The sequence below is a fragment of the Carcharodon carcharias genome, chromosome 19 (genome assembly GCF_017639515.1).
Source record: "Carcharodon carcharias isolate sCarCar2 chromosome 19, sCarCar2.pri, whole genome shotgun sequence".
Classification (NCBI taxonomy): Eukaryota; Metazoa; Chordata; class Chondrichthyes; order Lamniformes; family Lamnidae; genus Carcharodon; species Carcharodon carcharias.
In genome coordinates, this window is record NC_054485.1 from 78,991,357 (window position 1) to 79,011,381 (window position 20,025).

Consider the following 20,025-nt stretch of genomic DNA (forward strand, 5'->3'; position numbering starts at 1 on the left):
AGAAGTGTGGAAAGGGATTGGCCAAGGTTGTCAGCCCTGTCACCAACAGTGGAGGGGAAACCTTGGCTCAGAGAAAAGGAAGACATGTCAGAAGCATCATTGTGGAAGGTAGCATCATTGGAACAGATGTGACAGAGATGGAGAAACTGGGAGAATGGGATGGAGTCCTTACAGGAAACAAAGTGTGAGGAGGTGTAGTCAAGGTAGCTATGGGAGTCGGTGGGCTTGTAATGAATACTGGTAGACCAATGACATGACATATGACAAATGATATATTTTTCAATTTTGTATTAATTGGTGAATGGCTTCTCTTTACATACAATTGTAAATGTTTTCAGATCTTGTGAATACAGCTGGTCATCCTCATCTGTTTCAGTTCCCATGTCCCTTGCAATGACGGCTAGTCTCTATGAACTCTTGGGTCTTGATTAGTTTTCTAATAATTCATTTCCAGGGCTTTTTTTCAATGTGGATCACAGTAAACTCTGTGTTGTTTCCCTTTCCTCTTGGTTTGTTAGGAGTTTTGTCATGTTGTTACCTCGATTACATTTTACTGTGTTTACATCAGAAACATTATTTGCAGGATTTGAAGTGTCTATTTGGACTGATCTCTGTTCCTGTTCAGTTGTGGGTTAATTACCTTCCACATGTGCTCCGGATTGTGACTCTCTCTGAAAAGACTCCGTGGTGAGCGGAATGTAGGATTCAGTCAACTTCAGTTCCATATTATTATCCATGGTTTCTGGGTGGTGGTGAGCGAGGTTGATCTTCAGGAATGGTTGTGCTGAAACTAACGAAAATATTAAACATAGTCAACTGCACTATATTCGGGAAAAGTGTAAATGCGGACAATAATAGTCCAATAATTTAAACAGTAGTTTGTAAAACTTGGAATCTCACCGATTTGATGTCCTTTCCCAGGATTCATATGGAATGGTTGCTGTGGGATTCCTGTTTTATCAGTTTCTATGGAAAGGAGTAAGGAGCTTTAATTGAAAATCATTTTCCACCACATGTTACCCACTGAGTTGTGATAACTCTAGAGAATTTTCTACTGAACTATATTTTTTCCTCTGTTTGTGATACATCCTGGGAAAAAGTGTCTGAGAGGTTACGATAGAAAACCGGGAACATAAGAACACGAGAAACTGGAACATGGAGTTGACTAAACGGCCTGTCAAGCCTGCTCCATCAATCAATATGATCATAGCTGATCTTGGGCTTCAACTCCACTTTCCCACTCACTCCCCAGACCCCTTGATGCCCCAAGGGACCAAAAATCTGTCTATTTCACCCTTAAAGGTATTCAATAATGGAACATCCATAACTGTCTGGGGTAGAGGATTCCAAAGATTCACCATCCTTTGCAGAAATATCTTCTCATCTCAACCTTAAATGATCATCTCCTTATCCTGAGAATTTGCATCCCCACATCCCCCCCCCCCCTCCCCACCCGCCAACCCCCTCCCACCCACCCCCCTAAACACCTGCCAATGTCCTAGATTCCCCAGCCAGGGGAAACAACCTCTCAACATCTACCATATCAAGCCCCTTCAGAATCTTGTATGTTCCAATGAGATTGCCTCTCATTCTTCTAAATTCCAGAGAATATAGACCCAGTTTCTCATTATAGGATAATCCTCTCATCCAAGGAAGCAATCCAGTGAACCTTCGCTGTACTGCCTCCAATGCAAGCATGATGCTAAGAAATAAGAGTGGGAATAGGCTACTGAGCCCCTTGAGCCTCCTCCACCATTCAATAAGGTCATGATTGATCTAATGTGGCCTCTTCTCAACTTTTCTGCCTGGTTCCCACCCATAATCCTTGACACCCTTTTAGATCAAAAGCCTGTCTAACTCAGCATTGAATATATTCAATAACCCAGGCTTCACTGCTTTGTGTATAAGAGAACCTCAAAGATTAATGACCCTTTGGGAGAAGAAATTCTTCCTCACCATCTTAAATGGGAGACCCCTTATTTTTAAACTGAGCTCCCTGCTTCTAGATTTTCCCACAATGGGAAACATTCTCTTAGCATCTACCCTGTCAGCTCCCCTCAGAATCTTAAATGTTTCAATAAGATCACCTCTCATTTTTCAAAACTCCAATGAGTTGAAGGCCCAACTTGTTCAACCTGTCCTCATAAAATAACCCCTTCATCCGAGGAATCAGCCTAGTGAACATTCTCTGAACTGCTTCCAATGCAAATATATCCCTCCTTAATTAAGAAGACCAAAGTCCTATACAGTTGTAGAAAAACTTTACAACTTTTGTACTCCACCGCACCACCAACTCCCCACCCACCCACCCCTCCCCCGACCCCCCACCCCCCCCCACCCCTTGTGATAAAGGTCAACATTCACATTGCCTTCTTAATTATTTGCTGGAAATCTAATTTTTTGTGAGTCATGTACAAGAACACCCAGAACAATCTATACAATAGTATTCTGCAGTCTTTCTCCATTTAAATAACATCCTGCTTTTCTATTCTTCCTGCCAAAGTGGACAACCTTACATTTCCTCACAATGTACTCCATCTGCCAAATTCTTGCCCATTCACTTAACCTATCTATATCCCTTTGCAGACTCTTTATATCTTCCTTACAACTTACTTTGCTACCTATCTTTGTACCTTAAAAGAAGCGGGGGCACAGATAGTAGATGCATTAATTACAATTTTCCAAAATTCCTTATTTTATGGAACAGTCCCAGCAGATTGCAAAACAGGCTAATGAAACACTTTTATTCAGGAGTGGAGGAAGGCAGAAAGCAAGAACCTATAGGCCAGTTAACCTAATATCTGTCATAAGAAAAGTGCTGGAATTCATTATTAAGGAGGTTATAGCAGGGTACTTAGAACATCACTATGTGATGTGGCAGAGCCAACACGTCTTTGTGAAAGGAAAATCACGTTTAACTAATCTATTAGAGTCTTTTGACAAAGTAACATTTAAGGCAGATAAAGGGTAACCGGTACTTAGATTTGTGTACTTAGATTTCCAAAAGGCATTTTATAAGTTGTCACATCAAAGGTTACTACACAAGATAAGATCATGTGGTGTAGGGGGTAACATATTAGCATGGATTAAAGGAAGCAGAGAATAGGGATAAATGGTTTTTTCCAGATTGGCATGCTGTAACTGGTACAGTGCCACAAGGATCAATGCTGGGTTTTCAACTTTTTACAATCTAAACCCTGATGTATTCATCACCTAGTCCTGTCCCGTTTGTAACCTAGTCTCACATGGTCATCCCATTGTATCCTTTAAATCGAATTTTCATTTCCAATTCAATTAAAAAAAGAACAAATGACCAAATAGTGACAGGGTATTGATGAATAAAGCAATAAGAGAAAATCTGAAACCTAAGGAAACGGCATACACAGCATGTGGACATTAAGGGGGAAAGTGACAATAGTGAATACAAAGAAAAGAATAATACAACATGCTGAAAGGTTTGGATAAAGTATGGTAGGAGGAGGCGTGTGTGTGTGAAGTATAAACATTGGCATAAAACTGTTGGCCCAGTTCTTTTCTGTAAATTCTATATAATTCCTTTCTCTCTCTCACTCTCCCCTCTCAGTGTCCTGTACTCCCAGTACTGGATATTCCCCCCCACACTCACTCTGTCCCCTCAGTTCCACATTCCCCTCTCTCTCACTCTCCCCTCTCAGTGTCCTGTACTCCCAGTACTGGAGATTACCCCACACTCACTCTGTCCCCTCAGTTCTACATTCCCCTCTCTCTCACTCTCCCCTCTCAGTGTCCTGTACTCTCAGTACTGGAGATTCCCCCACACTCACTCTGTCCCCTCAGTTCTACATTCCCCTTTCTCTCACTCTCCCCTCTCAGTGTCCTGTACTCCCAGTACTGGAGATTCCCCTACACTCACTCTGTCCCCTCAGTTCTACATTCCCCTCTCTCTGATTCTTACCTCTCCATGACATTTTCCAGATGATTTTTCCGATTATCCCGAATATAATAGCCAGGGCAGCAATCACTAATCCTGTTATAAATCCAGGATACAAGTGTCCCCAACTGTTTTCCAGGATTTCTGAAACACATTTAAATAATATCAAGATCATCTTACTGTTCCGGGGTCCATTCCAGTTCGGATTTATTCTGTTTGTGTTGTTTTTCCCAGGATTGCACTGTATGGCCCAGGAGTCAATGGAATTGATGATTCTCACATGTCAGCTGATTGCAAATGCCCAATTTCCATTGAAATAAAAGCAAACTTTACATATGAGCAGCAAGTTAAAATCCACCCCTGGGTCTCAGATTAGCAGCCTGACAGCACTGGGTTGCACTGGTTTAGTGCTGGGATTGAGGTAGCAACGAGCACATTTGAGACACAATTGAGACTTGAGCACAAAATCTAAGCTGTCACTCCATTGTAGCAGAGGAAGCACGGCTCTGGTCAGAGGGACAGTACTGAGGGAGCATTGCAATTTCAGATTGTTAGTACTGAGGGAGTGTTGCACTATCAGAGGATCAGTACTCAGGGAGTACTCCACTTTCAAAAGGGCAGTGCTGAAACTGTAACACCCTGTTAGAAGGGGGACACTGAGAGATTACTGGGTGGGCATTGTTAATGGAACATTGAACTGTCAGATGGACAGTACTGAGGAAGCAGTGCATTGTCGGAGGGCAAGTACTGAGGGAGTTCTGCATTGTCAGAGGGGCAGTACTGAGAGATTACTGCACTGTGAGAGGTGCCATCTTTTGACAAAATATGAAATTGAGGCCTCTCTGTCCTCTCAAGTGGACTTAGGGCACTATTTTGAATAAGTTCACCCCAGTCCAAAAACAAAATACTGCACACGCCAGAAATTTGAAATAAAACAGAAAATGCTGGAAATACTCAGCCCTTCAGCAGCATTTGTGGAAAGAAACAGAGTTAATGTTTCAGGCTGTGACCTTTCTTCAGAAATAGAACAGATGGCTAGATATCTTTCTTCAGATGGCCTCATTACAAATGCTTGGCTGAGCTCCAAGAATAGCTAATGCACTTAGTTCAGCAGGGATCTGTTGACACGGCTTACCAGGGAGTGCAAGCTTTGTTTGATTGATGTCTTTATTGCCTTGTAATAAGTTATTCTTTTTTTTGATGTGGTCTTTCAATTCTTTTGAGTTCATTTACACAAGATTAAGAGGTGTGGGATGAGTGGGTTCCGGCTCATGGGGCACTGGCACCAGCATTGGGGAAAGTGGGATCTGTACATTTGGGACTGTGATGGGACTGGTGTCCTCGTGAGCCACATAACTAGAGAATTAGAGATGGTTTTAAGCTGAATAGTGGGGCAAAGGATGAAATTTGGGAAGATGTGGTAAACCAAAGAGTAGAGACAAGGCAAGAGAGAAAAGTATTAATATGGGAAATGATAAACAGTCTGTGACAGGAAGGAACAGAGAGTACAGTTCTAAGAGTACATCAGCAGATAAGGCTAGACGCTATAAAAATAATAAAAGGACAAAACTAAAGGCCCTGTATCTAAACGTACATAGCATTCGAAACAAAACAGATGAACTGATAGCACGAATAGAAATAAATAAGTATGATCTGATAGCCATTACAGGGACATGACAACAGGATGACATAGATTGGGACCTGAATATTGAAAGCTATGTGATATTTAGGAAGGACAGAAGTTACAAAAAGGTGCAGGGGTGGCTCTGTTAATTAATAATAGTATTAGCACTTGAGAGAGGGATGACCTAAGTTCAGGAAACCAGGATATAGAAGCAGTTTGGGTTGTGACGAGGGATCATAAAGGCAAGACGTAACTTGTGGGAGTGGTATATAGGTCCCCTAATTGTAACTACATAATGGGACAGAGTATAAAAGAAGAGATAATGGGAGCTTGCCAGAAAGGTGCAGCAATAATCATGAGGGATTTTAATCAAGATGTAGACTGGAAAAATCAGGAGGGCAAAGGTAGCATAGATGAGGAGTTCATGGAATGTTTTCCGGATAATTTCTTAGAACAGCACGTTCTGGAGCCAACCAGAGAGCAGGCTATACCAGACCTTGTATTGAGCAACGAGATAGGATTAATTGAGAACTTCAGTGAAGGCACCCATATGTAGCAGCATTATGTGAATGAATTTTACATTCATTTTGAGAGAGAAATTAGTTTGTCAAAAACTAGTATTTTAAACTTAAATAAAGGCAATTATGAGGGCATGAAAGTGGAACTAGCTAAATTGAACTGGCAAATGAGAATAAGGGATGGGTCAATAGCGGCTTAGTGGCAGACATTTAAAGGGATATTTCAGAATACACTAAATAGATACATGCCAATGAGAAAGAAAAATTCCAAGGGGAGGGTCCACCATCTATGGTTAACTAAAAAAGTTAAAGACAGTATCAAATTTAAAGAAAAAGCATACAATTACGCAAAGATGGGTGGCAGGTCAGAACATTGGAAAGAATATAAAGAACAGCAAAGAATGACAAAAAGATTAATAACGAGGGAAAAGTTGGAGTACAAGAGAAAGCCAGGTCTGTTGAAGAGTCATATGTGTTCCTCTCCACAGATGCTGTCACAGATGCTGAGTTTTTCTAGGTATTTTTATTTTTGTTTTTGTTTAGTAATATAAAGACAGATTAAGTTTCTATTCATACTTCAATAAGAAAAAAATTAACAAAGTGAGTGCTGGTCCTATAGAAAGTGTGTCTGGGGAATTGATAATGGAAAGTAAGGAGATGGCGGATGAATTAAACAGGTATTTTGCTTTGGTCTTCACCGTAAAGGAGACAAGTAATATCCCTGAAATAGCTATAAATCAGGAAATGGAAGGGACAAAGGAACTCGGGAAAATGACAATCACCAGGGAAGTGGTATTGAGCAAATTGTTGGGGCTGCGGGCTGACATATCCCCAGGTCAGGATGGACTTCACCCTAAGATCTTGAAAGAAGTAGCTAGTGAGATAGTTGATGCACTGGTTTTAATTTTCCTAGATTCGGGGAAGGTTCCATGAGATTGGAAAATAGCAAATGTAACTCCTTTATTCAAAAAGAGAGGGAGACAGAAAGCAGGAAACTACAGGCCAGCTAGCCTAACATCTGTCATAGGGAAAATGTTAGAAGCTATAATAAAAATGTTATAACAGGGCACTTAGAAAAAAATCAAGGCAATCAGACAGAGTCAACATGGGTTTGTAAAATGGAAATCATGTTTAACCAATTTATTGGAGTTCTTTGAAGGAGTCACATGTGCTGTGGATAAAGGAGAACTGGTGGATGTACTGTCCTTAGATTTCCAGAAAGCATTTGATAAAGTGCCACATCAAAGATTATTACAGAAAATAAAAGCTCATGGTGTAGAGGGTAACATATTGGCATGAATAGGAGATTGGCTAGCTCACAGGAAGCAGAGAGTTGGCATAAATGGGTCTTTTGCTGGTTGGCAGGTGGTGATGAGTGGTGTGCCAAAGGGATCAGGGCTGGGGCACTGATCCCTTTTTACTTTTTACAATATATATATATAAATGACTTGGATGAAGGGACCAAAGGAATGGCTGCTAAATTTGCTGACAACACAAAGGTAGGTAGGAAAGTAAATTGTGAAGAGGGTGAAAGGAGGCTACAAAGTGACATTGATGGGTTAAGTGAGTGGGTAAAGATCTAGCAAATGGAGTATAATGTGGGAAAATGTGAAAGCATTCATTTTGGCTGGAAGAACAAAAAAGAAGCATTTATCTAAATGGTAAAAGATAGCCAAGCTCTGAGAATCAGAGGGATCTGGCAAACTAGTGCATGAATCACAAAAGGTTAATTTGCAGGTACAGCAGGTAATTAGGAAAGCTAATAGAATGTGATTATTTACTGTGAGGGGAATTGAATACAAAAGTAGAAGGATTATGCTTCAATTATACAAAGCAATAGTGAGACCATATCTGGAGTGTTATGTTCAGGAAAGTCTGGACAGGTTAGACTTGTATCCACTGAAATTTAGAAGAGTAAGAGTTAATTGAAATCTTTAAGATCCTGAGGGGACTTGACAGGGTGGATATGGAGAGGATGTTTCCTCTTGTGGGAGAATCTAGAACTGGGGGTCACCGTTTAAAAATAAGGGTTGCTCATTTAAGACACAGATGAGTCTTTGGAACTCTCTTCCTCAAAAGATGGTGGAAGCAGTGTCTTTGACTATTTTAAGGCAGAGCAAGATAGATTCTTTATTAACGGAGAGGTGAAAGGTTATCAGGGATAGGCAGGAATGTGGGGTTGAGGTTACATTCAGATCAGCCAAGACCTTATTGAATGGTGGAGCAGGCTTGAAGGACCGAGTGGCGTACTCCTGCTCCTAATTTATATGTTTGTATGAAAGTTTTTGACTTTGATACTATGAATAGTTTTGCTTGATTGACACTTTTGAGGTTGAAAGCTGAGCAGTTTTTTCTCCAAAGTAGATTTTCAAAGCCTCTGCTTATGTTGTCAATTTCAGGAGCATTTCAAAGACTAGCCAGATTTGTCTGTTAAATTTACTTGAACAGCTACATAGCAATATAAATAAGCTCAAAAATTCCTGAAGTCAAACATGGGAAAATCCCAAAAGATGACAATATATCACTTGCTTGGTGATGCGATTCATTTTAATTTTCCAAGGCTCTCAATCTTTCATTCTATTTTGAATGTGTTTCCTTGTCACGGTCTTAGTTCCTCTTGCATGTTATTGTCTATATTTCATTCATCCAACCCTCTCAGTCACACAGGCTCTTTCACTTTTATCTATACACACACACACGCACACACACATCTAGTACAGTTCCTTACCCCACTGAGAGAGCTGGGTCTCTGCCAGGCTGCTGTGTTCAATTTGACAGGAGTATTGATCCTCATCCCCAGCATTTATTTCAATCTCTTTCTGGATCTGATGGGTCCCATCGTGGTTGGGTCGAACCCCCGAGGATAGTGTCTCAGACATTATCTCTCGATTCCTTAGCCAGCTCACCTTGATGTCTACAGGATAAAACCCAGTAACCAGGCAGGAGAGAGTGAGCGGCTTGTACTGACTACTGGGGTCACTTCTGGAGATAAACACTTCAGGCTGAACTGTAATGGGAAAGGGTGAAAACACAAACAATAGACAGACACAACGGAATGGGAGAACACTTTCATAGGCCAGTGAAGTTAGATCAGAACATGGGATCCAAACTGAAATACATACCTTTCCTTTTAAGGTATTCCTTTCCAAAGTGTAAACGTAGTTTTAAACGTTCAGCAAGTTCTACTTCCAACTGCCATTTCCAATACTTATTCCAGGCTTCATCCGAATTCCATTTCTCCATAGTCTTCACTGCAATGTGATTGGATGCGACCCATCTCATTCTGTCTGACTCTAAACTAATATAGTCCTTTCCATCAAATCCAAAGCGCATTGATCTCTTAATGGAGCCGCCTTCAGCGACCTCAACAGTCCTTATCCATTGGAAAATGTGAATTCCTGTCAAAGATCAGCAGAGAAATAAAAATCAATTGTTAATTAAAAAGTCCCTTATTACATTGCCAGTTTACTCTGTGGGCTCAGTATTAAAGTAATGGATTGCTCTGTGGGCTCAGCAATACAGTAATAGATCTCTCTTGGTTTCAATATTACAGTAATAAAACTCTCCCTGTGGGCTCAGTATTACAGTAACAGATCTCTCTGTGGGTTGTGTTACAGTAATAGATCTCTCTGTGGGTTCAGTAACACAGTAATAGATCTCTCTGTGGGCTCAGTGTTACAGTAATGGATCTCTATGTGGGCTTAGCATTACACTAATAGATCTCTCTGTGGGCTGTGTTACAGTAATAGATCTCTCTGTGGTCTCAGTATTACAGTAATAGATCTTTCTGTGAGTTCAGTATTGCGGTAATAGATCTCTCTGTGGGCTGTGTTGCAGTAATAGATCTCTTTCTGTAGGCTCAGTATTACGGTAATGGATCTCTCTGTGGGCTCAGTGTTACATTAGTAGATCTCTCAGTGGGCTGTGTTACAGTAATAGATCTGTGTGTGGTCTCAGCATTACAGTAATAGATCTCTCTGTGGGCTTAGTGTTACAGTAATAGATCTGTCTGTGGTCTCAGTGTTCCAGTAATAGATCTCTTTGTGCACTCAATTTTACAGTAATAGATCTCCCTGTGGGCTCAGTATTACAGTAAAAGATCTCTCTGTGGGTTGTGTTATAGCAATAGATCTCACTGTGGGCTGAGTATTACAGTAATGGATCTCTCGGTGGGCTCAGTATTACGGTATTTTTTATTCAGTGAGCTCAGTAATATAGTAATAGATCTTTTTGTGGGCTGTGTTACAGTAATGGATCTCTCCATGGGCTCAATGATACAGAAGTAGATCTCTCTGTGGGTTCAGTATTACAATAATAGATCTCTCTGTGGGTTGTGTTACAGTAATGGATCTATCTGTGGGCTCAGTGTTACAGTAATGGATCTCTCTGTGGGCTCAGTGTTACAGTAATGGATCTCCCTGTGGGCTGTGTTACAGTAATGGATCTCCCTGTGGGTTCAGTGTTACAGTAATACATCTCTCTGTGGGCTCAGTGTTACAGTAATAGATCTCTCTGTGGGCTGTGTTACAGTAATAGATCTCTCTGTGGGCTGTGTTACAGTAATGGATCTATCTGTGGGCTCAGTGTTACAGTAATGGATCTCTCTGTGGCTCAGTGTTACAGTAATGGATCTCCCTGTGGGCTCAGTGTTACAGTAATGGATCTCCCTGTGGACTCAGTGTTACAGTAATGGATCTCCCTGTGGGCTCAGTGTTACAGTAATGGATCTCTCTGTGGACTCAGTGTTATAGTAATGGATCTCTCTGTGAGCTCATTATTATAGTAATAGATCTCTCTGCAGGATCCATATTGCAGTAACAGGTCCTTCTTTGAGCTTACCAGCATAGATTATTTTATTGGTTATCTCACAGTGGCAGCTATTAATGTAAAACTGAGCCTATGTGCAGTGCTGAAGAAAGTGTCCATTAAGGAATCTATTTTCTGTGGATATCTCCAAATTGCTTTTCAGAAACCTTGTTGTATGTCCTGGTCTTGATGGTCTACAGGAGAAAGGAAATCCTCTTCCCTTCATGGAGAAGTCGTCGTCCAGGTAACATTTGCACTGTAGTTATGCATGGCTTTCGTACAGGAGTGGCGAGTCATATCCGGGCATACACCCTTGTCACCCAGACTGTGATCCGATGACCTCTTTGAACCAAAGGCAATGCAGGGCACTGGCACAGCACTGAAAGAATCAGGACTGCTGCCAGGGTAGCAGGCACAGGCCTGCATGATGTGCTGCATGTGGTCACAAACCAGCCTTACATTCAAGGGAGCGAAATCGCTAAAGATTGATGAATATTCCAGGACAGGAGTTTTCACTTGGCCAGAATTCTCACCCCACCACCCGACGAGTTGGGGGGAACGCATACCGGTTGACCTGCGGTCATTTAAAGCTCTATGCATGTTAATTGGCTAGAGATGGGACTTCAGCCCCTCCATCGGGAGGAAGTCCTGCTTTAGAGAGCTGTAGCTCTGTAGTGTTAGCAGCACCAGGTTTGAGTGGTGGCCATTGCTAGGAGTACAGCCAGTCTCTGTAGTGGAGGAGTGAATGGAGGCCGGAGTTCAGATATGTCAAGGACGTCAGCCGGGCCTTGATGGCAGGCGGTTTTGAGGGGCTAACGGGGAGAGTTAACTGGGGGGGGGGGGGGGGGGGGGTGGCTGCGGGGCTGTGGCAGGCTATGACCTTGCGGATGCAGGAGTTGCTTCAATGAGCACAGGAGACCCCCAAAAGAGGTCCCCAGCACTCCTCCTTGCCCGACATTGGCTCGCCTACTAAAAGCTGCTGGTCGACCCATGTAGCGTGGGCCTCACCATGCTGTGGGTAAAATAGTGGGATGAGGCACTTAAATGGCCATTATTTGGCTACTTGAGGGCCTCAACAGACCCAAGGGCAAGTGGGCCACCAGGCCCCTCCGTGGCCACCTGTAAAATGGATGACAGGTCATGGCGGGGAGGCAAGTGGCGTATTGTATTTTAGGAAGCCCCCCCCACCCCATCTTCAAACCCACTGGCAGGGGACAGTAAAACTCCCCCCCACCCCTCCCCCAGGGTTCAATGGGGAGAGGCAGTGGAATATAGGTGAACTCAATGACACCTTTCACCATCAAGAAACCTGAAATATGGGTAAAGTCTAGTGAGTCTCTCGTCCTCACTCTACGCTCATAGCGTAGAGCCTGGTTGACCTCCTTGATGTAATGTTTGACTGCAAACTGAGGTCACAGGTCACAGCCTGAAAGAAGCCATAAATTCAATTAATAAAATCTGGAATATAAACCTGGTCTCAGTATTGAAGCCATGAAACACATCTGGTTTACTAATATCCTTTAGGAAGGAAATCTGTCATCCTTACCTTACCTGGTCTGGCCTACTGTGATGCTAGATGCACAGTAATGTGGTTGTGATTCTTAACTACCCTCTGAAATGGCCTAGCAAGCCAACCAGTTCAATGGCAATTAGAGATGGGCAAAAAATGCTGGCCTTGTCAGCAATGCCCACATCTCATGAAAGCATTAAAAAATGTGGAATTAGCCTGCCTATTAGATGTCAAGATACCTGTATAATAGGTGTTGCCAGGGTGGCCCAAATATTGTACATCCCAGTGTCACAGACTGCAGTACAACTCTGGCTGGATATCATTAAACGGAGCAATTATTGGAAGATATATATTAAAAAAAACATAGGTCAGCTAGCATCCACGGAGAGAGAAATAGTTGCAGGTTGGTAACCTTACATCAGACTGGGAAAAGTAATTGGTTTTGAGCAACTGAAAGGGGGGGTGGGGGAAGAGTATGAAAGGAACAAAAGAGATCAGTGATAGGTTGGAAGACAGGAGAGGTTAAGTGACAAAAGAGTTGGTGTTGCTGAGCCAAAGGGAGTGGTATTAGGGCAAATAAAGAAACAAAAGATGTGTTTGTGAAGGACTACGGAGGATTTCTGGCACAGAACAGGCCCAACCAGTCCATGCTGGTGTTTATACTCCACTTAAGCCTCCATCCCTTTCTTTCCTCATCCAAATCTATCACTATAATTCTGTGTTCCCTTCTCCATCATATACTTGTCTAGCTTCCCCTCAAATGCATCTATACTATTCGCTTCAACCAGAAAGCAGAGAGTGAGAATAAAGGGCAGTTACCTCCTTGTGGTACTGAGTTCCACATTCTCTCCACTCTTTGGGTGATCCCTGTAGGATCCCTTGGTGTCTACCTTACATTGGTGGCCTCTAATTATGCTTTTCTCCACAAGAGGAAACCTTCTCTCTGTGTCCACTCTATCAAAACCTTTCACAATTTTAAACATCTCTATTAGGTCACCCATCAGACTTCTTTTTGCAAGGAAAAAGAGACATAGTCAGTCAATCCTTTTCTGATCTGTATACTCACAAATTTCTGCTTTTATCCTTGTAAATCCTCTCTGCCCTCTTTCCAAATGCCCCAGTGCTCTTTATCGTTTTTGTAATATGGCAACCAGAACTGCACACAGTACTCTAAGTGTGGTCTAACCAAGGTTCGATAAGGGTATAGTATATCTTCCCTATTTGCAATTTGATCTCTGTAGAAATAAAGCCTAGTGCTTGGATTGCTTTTTTATTATATCCTGTGGCGCAACTTTTAATGATTAATGTATTTGTAATCTCATCCCTTTGTTGTTGCCCCCAACCTAGACTCTCACCTTCCGAGTAATAGGTTATTTCCCTATTCCTACCAAAATGTATTACCTCACATTTATCTGTACTGAACTTCATTTGCCAGTTATTTGCCCATTCTGCAAGTTTATTGATGACCTCCTGTAATTTGTTGCAGTCCTCAGTATTGATTCCCTCATCCCACCTCCCCAACAATTTGGTGTCATCTGCAATTTTTTGAAACTGTGTTTTTGTCTCCAAAGTTCAAATCTTTAATGTAAATTGTGAATGGCAATTGTCCCAGCACTGATCCTTGTGGAACACCACTTCCACCTTCTGCCACTCTGAATTTATTTCTGCCCTTTATTCCACTTTCTGCTTTCAGCCTTGAAGAGCTAGCAATCCATTCTGCCACTTGTCCCCTGACTCCACATTCTCTGACCTTATTCATTAATCTATTACAAGGCACCTTGTCAAAGGTCTTTTGAAAATTCAGAAAAAAAGTCTCAAATGCATTATCATTGCCCACTCCTTCTGCAACCTCCTCGAAATGATCAATAATGTTAGCCAAGCAAGGTTCTCCCTTTGGAAATCCATGCTGACTATTCATTGTTGTATTTATCTTTTCTAGAGGTTCATCCCTTCTCTTCTTTAGTAAGGATTCCAGAGTTGTTCCTACCACTGACATTAATCTATAGGCAGTTTGATTGGAAGAATGATGCTGTTGAAGGCTAAAAAAGAGCAAAAAAAAGAGGAAAACGCGAGGAAAAATGAAACCTGAGGAGAAAAAAAATGGGAGCAGAGATTACAGACTGAAATAGCTGAACTCTACGTGGTTTCAGAAGGCTGTAAAGAGCATAATCGAAAGGTGAGGTACTGTTCCTCGAGCTTATGTTGAACTTCACTGGAACACTGTAGCAGGCCAAGGACAGAAAGGTCAGAGTGGGAACAAGGTGGAGAATTAACAATGACAGCGACAGGAAGCTCAGGGTTACACTTGTGGACAGAATAGAGGTGGCCTGAAAAGTGGCCTCCCAGTCTGTGTTTGGTCTCCCCAGTGTACAGAAGACCACATTGTGTGCAGTGAATAAAGTATACTAAATTGAAAGAAGTACGCGTAATTCACTGTATCGCTTGGAAGGAGTGTTTGGGGCCAACATATTAGGAGCAAGAGTAGGCCACTCGGCCCTTCGAGTCTCCTCCACTATTCAACAGCACCATGGCTGAACTGATTGTAACCTCAACTTCACATTCCCGCCGATCCCTGATAACCTTTCACCACCTTGCTTATCAAGGATCTATCTACCTCAAAAAATGTTTAAAGACTCCGCCTCCACCGCCTTTTGAGGAAGAGAGTTCCAAAGATTCAAATTTGGATGGTGAGGAGACAGGAGGTAAAAGGACAAATGGGAGATTGTGCGTCACTGTTCTTACCGGACGTCTGGTTTGTATTTTTCATTATCATCTTCAGATTCTCCTTTGCAATGGCACAGTGTTTATTGCCTCGATTTGTGAGATATTCCCAGTACTCTGCATCAAAAGAGTCTGCCATCCACTGCTGTCGGGAAACAATCTGGTGGGTACCACTGTCATAATAGGCTACTGAAACTCCATTAATCATTCCCACACCAAGATACTCAGGTAAATCATTAGTACCAGAGGTGGCCAAATACATTACAGTAAAGGCATTACTATCTGTAAAACAAATAATTCAAGGGGCAAGTTAATAACCATTAACAAACACAACCACCTGCTCCAGTGAATCCCATCCATATAGTGACAATCTCCAGTAATTCCCTAAATCATATTAATGATAGAAATTATGAAATAAAGCCAGATAGTGCATTTGCACCAGGAAATATCTAGCAAATCTCAAAAAGTAGCTGAAACCAATACTGAAGACAGTGCCCCAGGTCATCCAGGTCGATACTGATTGCATTGACGCTGCCAAAGATTTCTGTGACCCAACCCTTTTACAATTTTGCAGCCATATCTTTTGATCCCAGTTGAAGCATCGAAGGGTCAGAGACAACCCAGCGAAGATCATCGGTTTCATGAAGATATGGTACAAAGGACGACATGTCCCCTTTGCATAACAGTAGCTGCATATTCAGGTAACTTATTAAAGGTCAACATCTTTCAGTAAGTCAGTGAGTTAGTGAATGGGTGAGTGAGTGAATGGGTGAGAGAATGATGGGAGTTTTCTTTATTCATTCACAGGATGTGGGCATCGCTGACCAGACCAGCATTTATTGCCCATCCCTAATTGCCCTTGAGGTGGTGGTGGTGAGCTGCCTTCTTGAACCACTGCAGTCCATGTGGTGTGGGTACACCCACAGTGCAGTTAGGGAGGGAATTCCAGGGCTTTAGCCCAGTGACAGTGAAAGAACAGCGATATATTTCCAAGTCAGGATGGCGTGTGACTTGGAGAGGCACTTCCAGGTGATGGTGTTCCCATCTATCTGCTGCCCTTGTCTTAGATGGCAGTGGTCGTGGGTTTGGAAGGTGCTGTCTTAGGAGCCTTTATGAATTCCTGCAGTGCATCTTATAGATGATACAAACTGCTGCTACTGTGTGTCGGTGGTGGAGGATGTGAATGTTTGTGGATGGGGTGCCAATCAAGCAGGCTGCTTTATCCTGGATGGTGTCAAGCTTCTTCCATGTTGTTGGAGCTGCACTCATCCGGGCAAGTGGGGAGTATTTCATCACACTCCTGCCTTGTAGATGGTGCACAGGCTTTGGGGAGTCAGGTGGTGAATTACTCGCTGCAAGATTCCTAGCCTCTGACCTGCTCTTGTAGCCACTGTATTTATAAGAGTAGTCCAGTTCAGTTTCTGGTCAATAGTAACCCCCAAGATCTTGATAGTGGAGGATTCAGCAATGGTAATGCCACTGAATGTCAAGGGGCAATGGTTACATTCTCTTTTGTTGGATGTGGTCATTGCTTTGCACTTATATGGTGCAAATGTTACTTGCCACTTGTCAGCCCAAGCTTGGATATTGTTCAGGTCTTGCTGCATTTGGACATGGACTGCTTCAGTATCTGAGGTGTAACGAATGGTTCTGAACATTGTGCAATCATCATCGAACAGCCCCACTTCTGATCTTATGATGGAAGGAAGGTCGTTGATATGGTTGGGCCTAGGACACTGCCCTGAGGAACACCTGCAATGATGTCCTGGAGCTGAGATGACTGACCTCCAACAATCACAACCATCTTCCTTTGTGCTCCAGCCAGTGGAGAGTTTTCCTTCTGATTCCCATTGACTCCAGTATTGCTAGGGCTCCTTGGTGCCCTATTGCTGGCTAATGTCAGTGTTGTAGCTGTACGGGAACGGGTTGGCTAGAGATGCGGCAAGTTCAGAAGCACAAATCTTCAGTGCCATTGCTGGAATATTGTGAGTGCCCATAACCTTTGCAGTATCCAGTGTCTTCAGCTGTTTCTTGATAGCACATGGACTTAATCAAATTGGCTGAAAACTGGCATCTGTGATCCTGGGGACCTCCGGAGAAGGCCAAAATGGACCATCCACTTGACATTTCTGGCTGAAGGTTGTAGCAAATGATTCAACCTTGTCTTTTGCACTGATGTGCTGGGCTCCCCATCACTGAGGATGGGGATATTTGTGGAGCCTCCTCCTCCAGTGAGTTGTATAATTGTCCACCACTATTAATGGCTGGATGTGACAGGACTGCAGAGCTTGGTTGTGGAATCACTTAGCTCTGACTATCACTTGCCCCTTCTGCTGTTTGGTATGCAGGTAGTCCTGCATTGTAGCTTCACCATTTTTAGGTATGCCTGGTGCTGCTCCTGGCATGCCCTCCTACACTCTTCATTGAGCCAGGCATGACCCCTGGCTTGGTGGTAATGGTAGAGTGGGGGATATGCCAGGCCTGAGGTTACAAATTGTGGTGGAGTGCAATTCTGCTGCTGCTAATAGGTCACAGTGTCTCATGGTTGCCTGGTCTTGAATTGCCAGATCTGATCAAAATCTATCTCCCCTAGCACAGTGGTAGTAAAACATCACACGATGGAGGGTCTCCTCAATGTGAAGGCAGGACTTCCGTCTCCACAAGGACTGTGCGGTGGTCACTCCTACCGATACTGTCATGGAGAGATGCATCTGCGACAGGCAGATTGGTGAGGATGAGGTCAAGTATGTTCTTTTCTATTGTTGGTTCCCTCACCACCTGCCACAGACCCATTCTAGCAGCTATGTCATTTCGGATCAAAAACAAAAAATGCTGGAAAAACTCAGCAGGTCTAACAGCATCTGTGGAGAGAAAAAAAAGAGTTAATGTTTCGAGTCCATACGCCTCTTCTTCAGAGCCTCAGAGTCCTTTAGGATTCGGCCAGCCTGGTCAGTAGTGGTGATAGACATTGAAGTCCCCCACCCAGAGTACATTCAGCACCCCTGCCACCCTCAGTGCTTCCTCCAAGTGGTGTTCAACATGGAGGAGCACTGATTCATCAGCTGAGGGAGGGCAGTACATGGTTATCAGCAGAAGGTTTCCTTGCCGATGTTTGACCTGATACCATGAGACTTCATGGGGTACAGAGTCGATGTTGAGGACTCCCAGGGTAACTCCCTCCTGACTGTATACCGCTATGCCACCATCTCTGCTGGGTCTGTCCTGCCAGTGGGTCAGGACATACCCAGGGATGGTGATGGTGTGACTAGGACATTGTCTGTAAGGTATGATTCCATGAGTATGACTATGTCAGGCTTCCTTGATTAGTCTATGGGACAATTCTCCCAATTTTGCCACAAGCCCCCGGATGTTAGTAAGGAGGACTTTGCAGGGTCGACGTGGTTGAGTTTGACGTTGTCATTTACGGCGCCTAGGTTCATGCCGGGTGATCTGTCCAGTTTCATTCCTTTGAGACTTTTTAGCAGTAACTGAGTGGCTTGCTAGGCCATTTCAGAGGGCATTAAAGAGTCAACCACATTACTGTGGGTCTGGAGTCACACATAGGCCAGAGCAGGTAAGAATGGAAGATTTCTTTCCCTAAAAGAGATTAGTGAACCAGATGGGTCTTTACAACACTCGACAATAGTTTGATGGTCATCATTAGACTTTTAATTCCAGATTTTTATTGAACTTAAATTTCACCATCTGCCGTGATGGGATTCGAAGCCAGGTCCCCAGGGCATTACCCAGGGTCCCTGGATTATTAGCCCAGCAACATTACCACTACATCACCGCCTCTCCCAGGTAAGTGGGTAGTCGGCTTGGGAAAGGTAGTTGGGTTGAGTTGTGGGGGGCTAATCAGGTGGCTTGGTGTGGTCAGGTGGGGGTTAGTCAGCTGCCTGGGGGGCTTTCAGATAGTTGGAAGGTAATCGGGCTGTTGGGAGGTAGTCAAGTTGTGTCTGGGGAGAAGTCGGTGGTTGGTACGGGTGACTGAGGGAGGAGTTGGTTGTGGTGCTCAGCTGAGTTCCGTAGACAAATCACGGGATTAGATCAGGTATCCAACAGCCTAACGTTTCTTAGACAAGTGTCCAGGTAAGTCCCAGGTATCTGGCCCAAGGCCCTGACACTGAGTTTTGTGTTGCAAACATTCGCAGAGAGCTCAGGCAGCGGGAATTAGCTCATCAGAAGTTTAAACTTCCCGGGCAAATATAACGCACATCTGTGTGTTAGGTGTTCCACAGGATCTTGACAAGCTTCCCCCAGCTTACATCCCATCTCTGACGATTTGGAGATTGGAAGGACTGGCCCAGTGAATCTTCACAGTGACAAGAGCTAAGGAGACACTAAAAAATGCCCTTCTGGAAAAGAGAATGTTTCTGGAAGCTGTTTATTCATTCACGGGATGTGGGTTTCGCTGGCTGGGCCAGCATTTATTGCCCGTCCCTAATTGCCCTTGAGAAGGTGGTGCTGAGCTGCTTTCTTGAACCGCTGCAGTCCATGTGGTGTAGGTACACCCACAGTGCTATTAGGGAGGGAGTCCCAGGATTTTGACCCTGCGACTGTGAAGGAACAGTGATATATTTCCAGGTCTTTCAGATCAAACATAACCGGGACTCAGAAACCAACAACTCACTTTAAATATAAAAACAAAAAAACTGCGGATGCTGGGAATCCAAAACAAAAACAAAAACAGAATTACCTGGAAAAACTCAGCAGGTCTGGCAGCATCGGCGGAGAAGGAAAGAGTTGACGTTTCGAGTCCTCATGACCCTTCGACAGAACTTGAGTTCGAGTCCAAGAAAGAGTTGAAATATAAGCTGGTTTAAGGTGTGTGTGTGGGGGGCGGAGAGAGAGAGAGAGAGAGAGAGAGAGAGGTGGAGTGGGGGTGTGGTTGTAGGGACAAACAAGCAGTGATAGAAGCAGATCATCAAAAGAT

At 43.3% G+C, this 20,025-nt stretch overlaps 1 protein-coding gene across 3 annotated transcripts in view; it reads right to left on the bottom strand.

The window, feature by feature from the left end:
• Positions 1–273: 273 nt before the first annotated feature.
• LOC121291999 (class I histocompatibility antigen, F10 alpha chain-like) overlaps positions 274–20,025 on the bottom strand; it is a 43,573-nt gene continuing 23,821 nt past the window's right edge. For all 3 annotated transcript variants that reach the window (XM_041213720.1, XM_041213721.1, XM_041213719.1), the window contains 6 exons: positions 15,111–15,371; positions 9,175–9,450; positions 8,781–9,059; positions 3,935–4,054; positions 901–966; positions 274–790 (listed from right to left, as the gene is read on the bottom strand). In XM_041213720.1, coding sequence (XP_041069654.1) covers positions 633–790; positions 901–966; positions 3,935–4,054; positions 8,781–9,059; positions 9,175–9,450; positions 15,111–15,371 — 1,160 coding nt within the window. In that variant the 3' untranslated portion in view covers positions 274–632. The remainder of the gene's footprint in view (positions 791–900; positions 967–3,934; positions 4,055–8,780; positions 9,060–9,174; positions 9,451–15,110; positions 15,372–20,025) is intronic.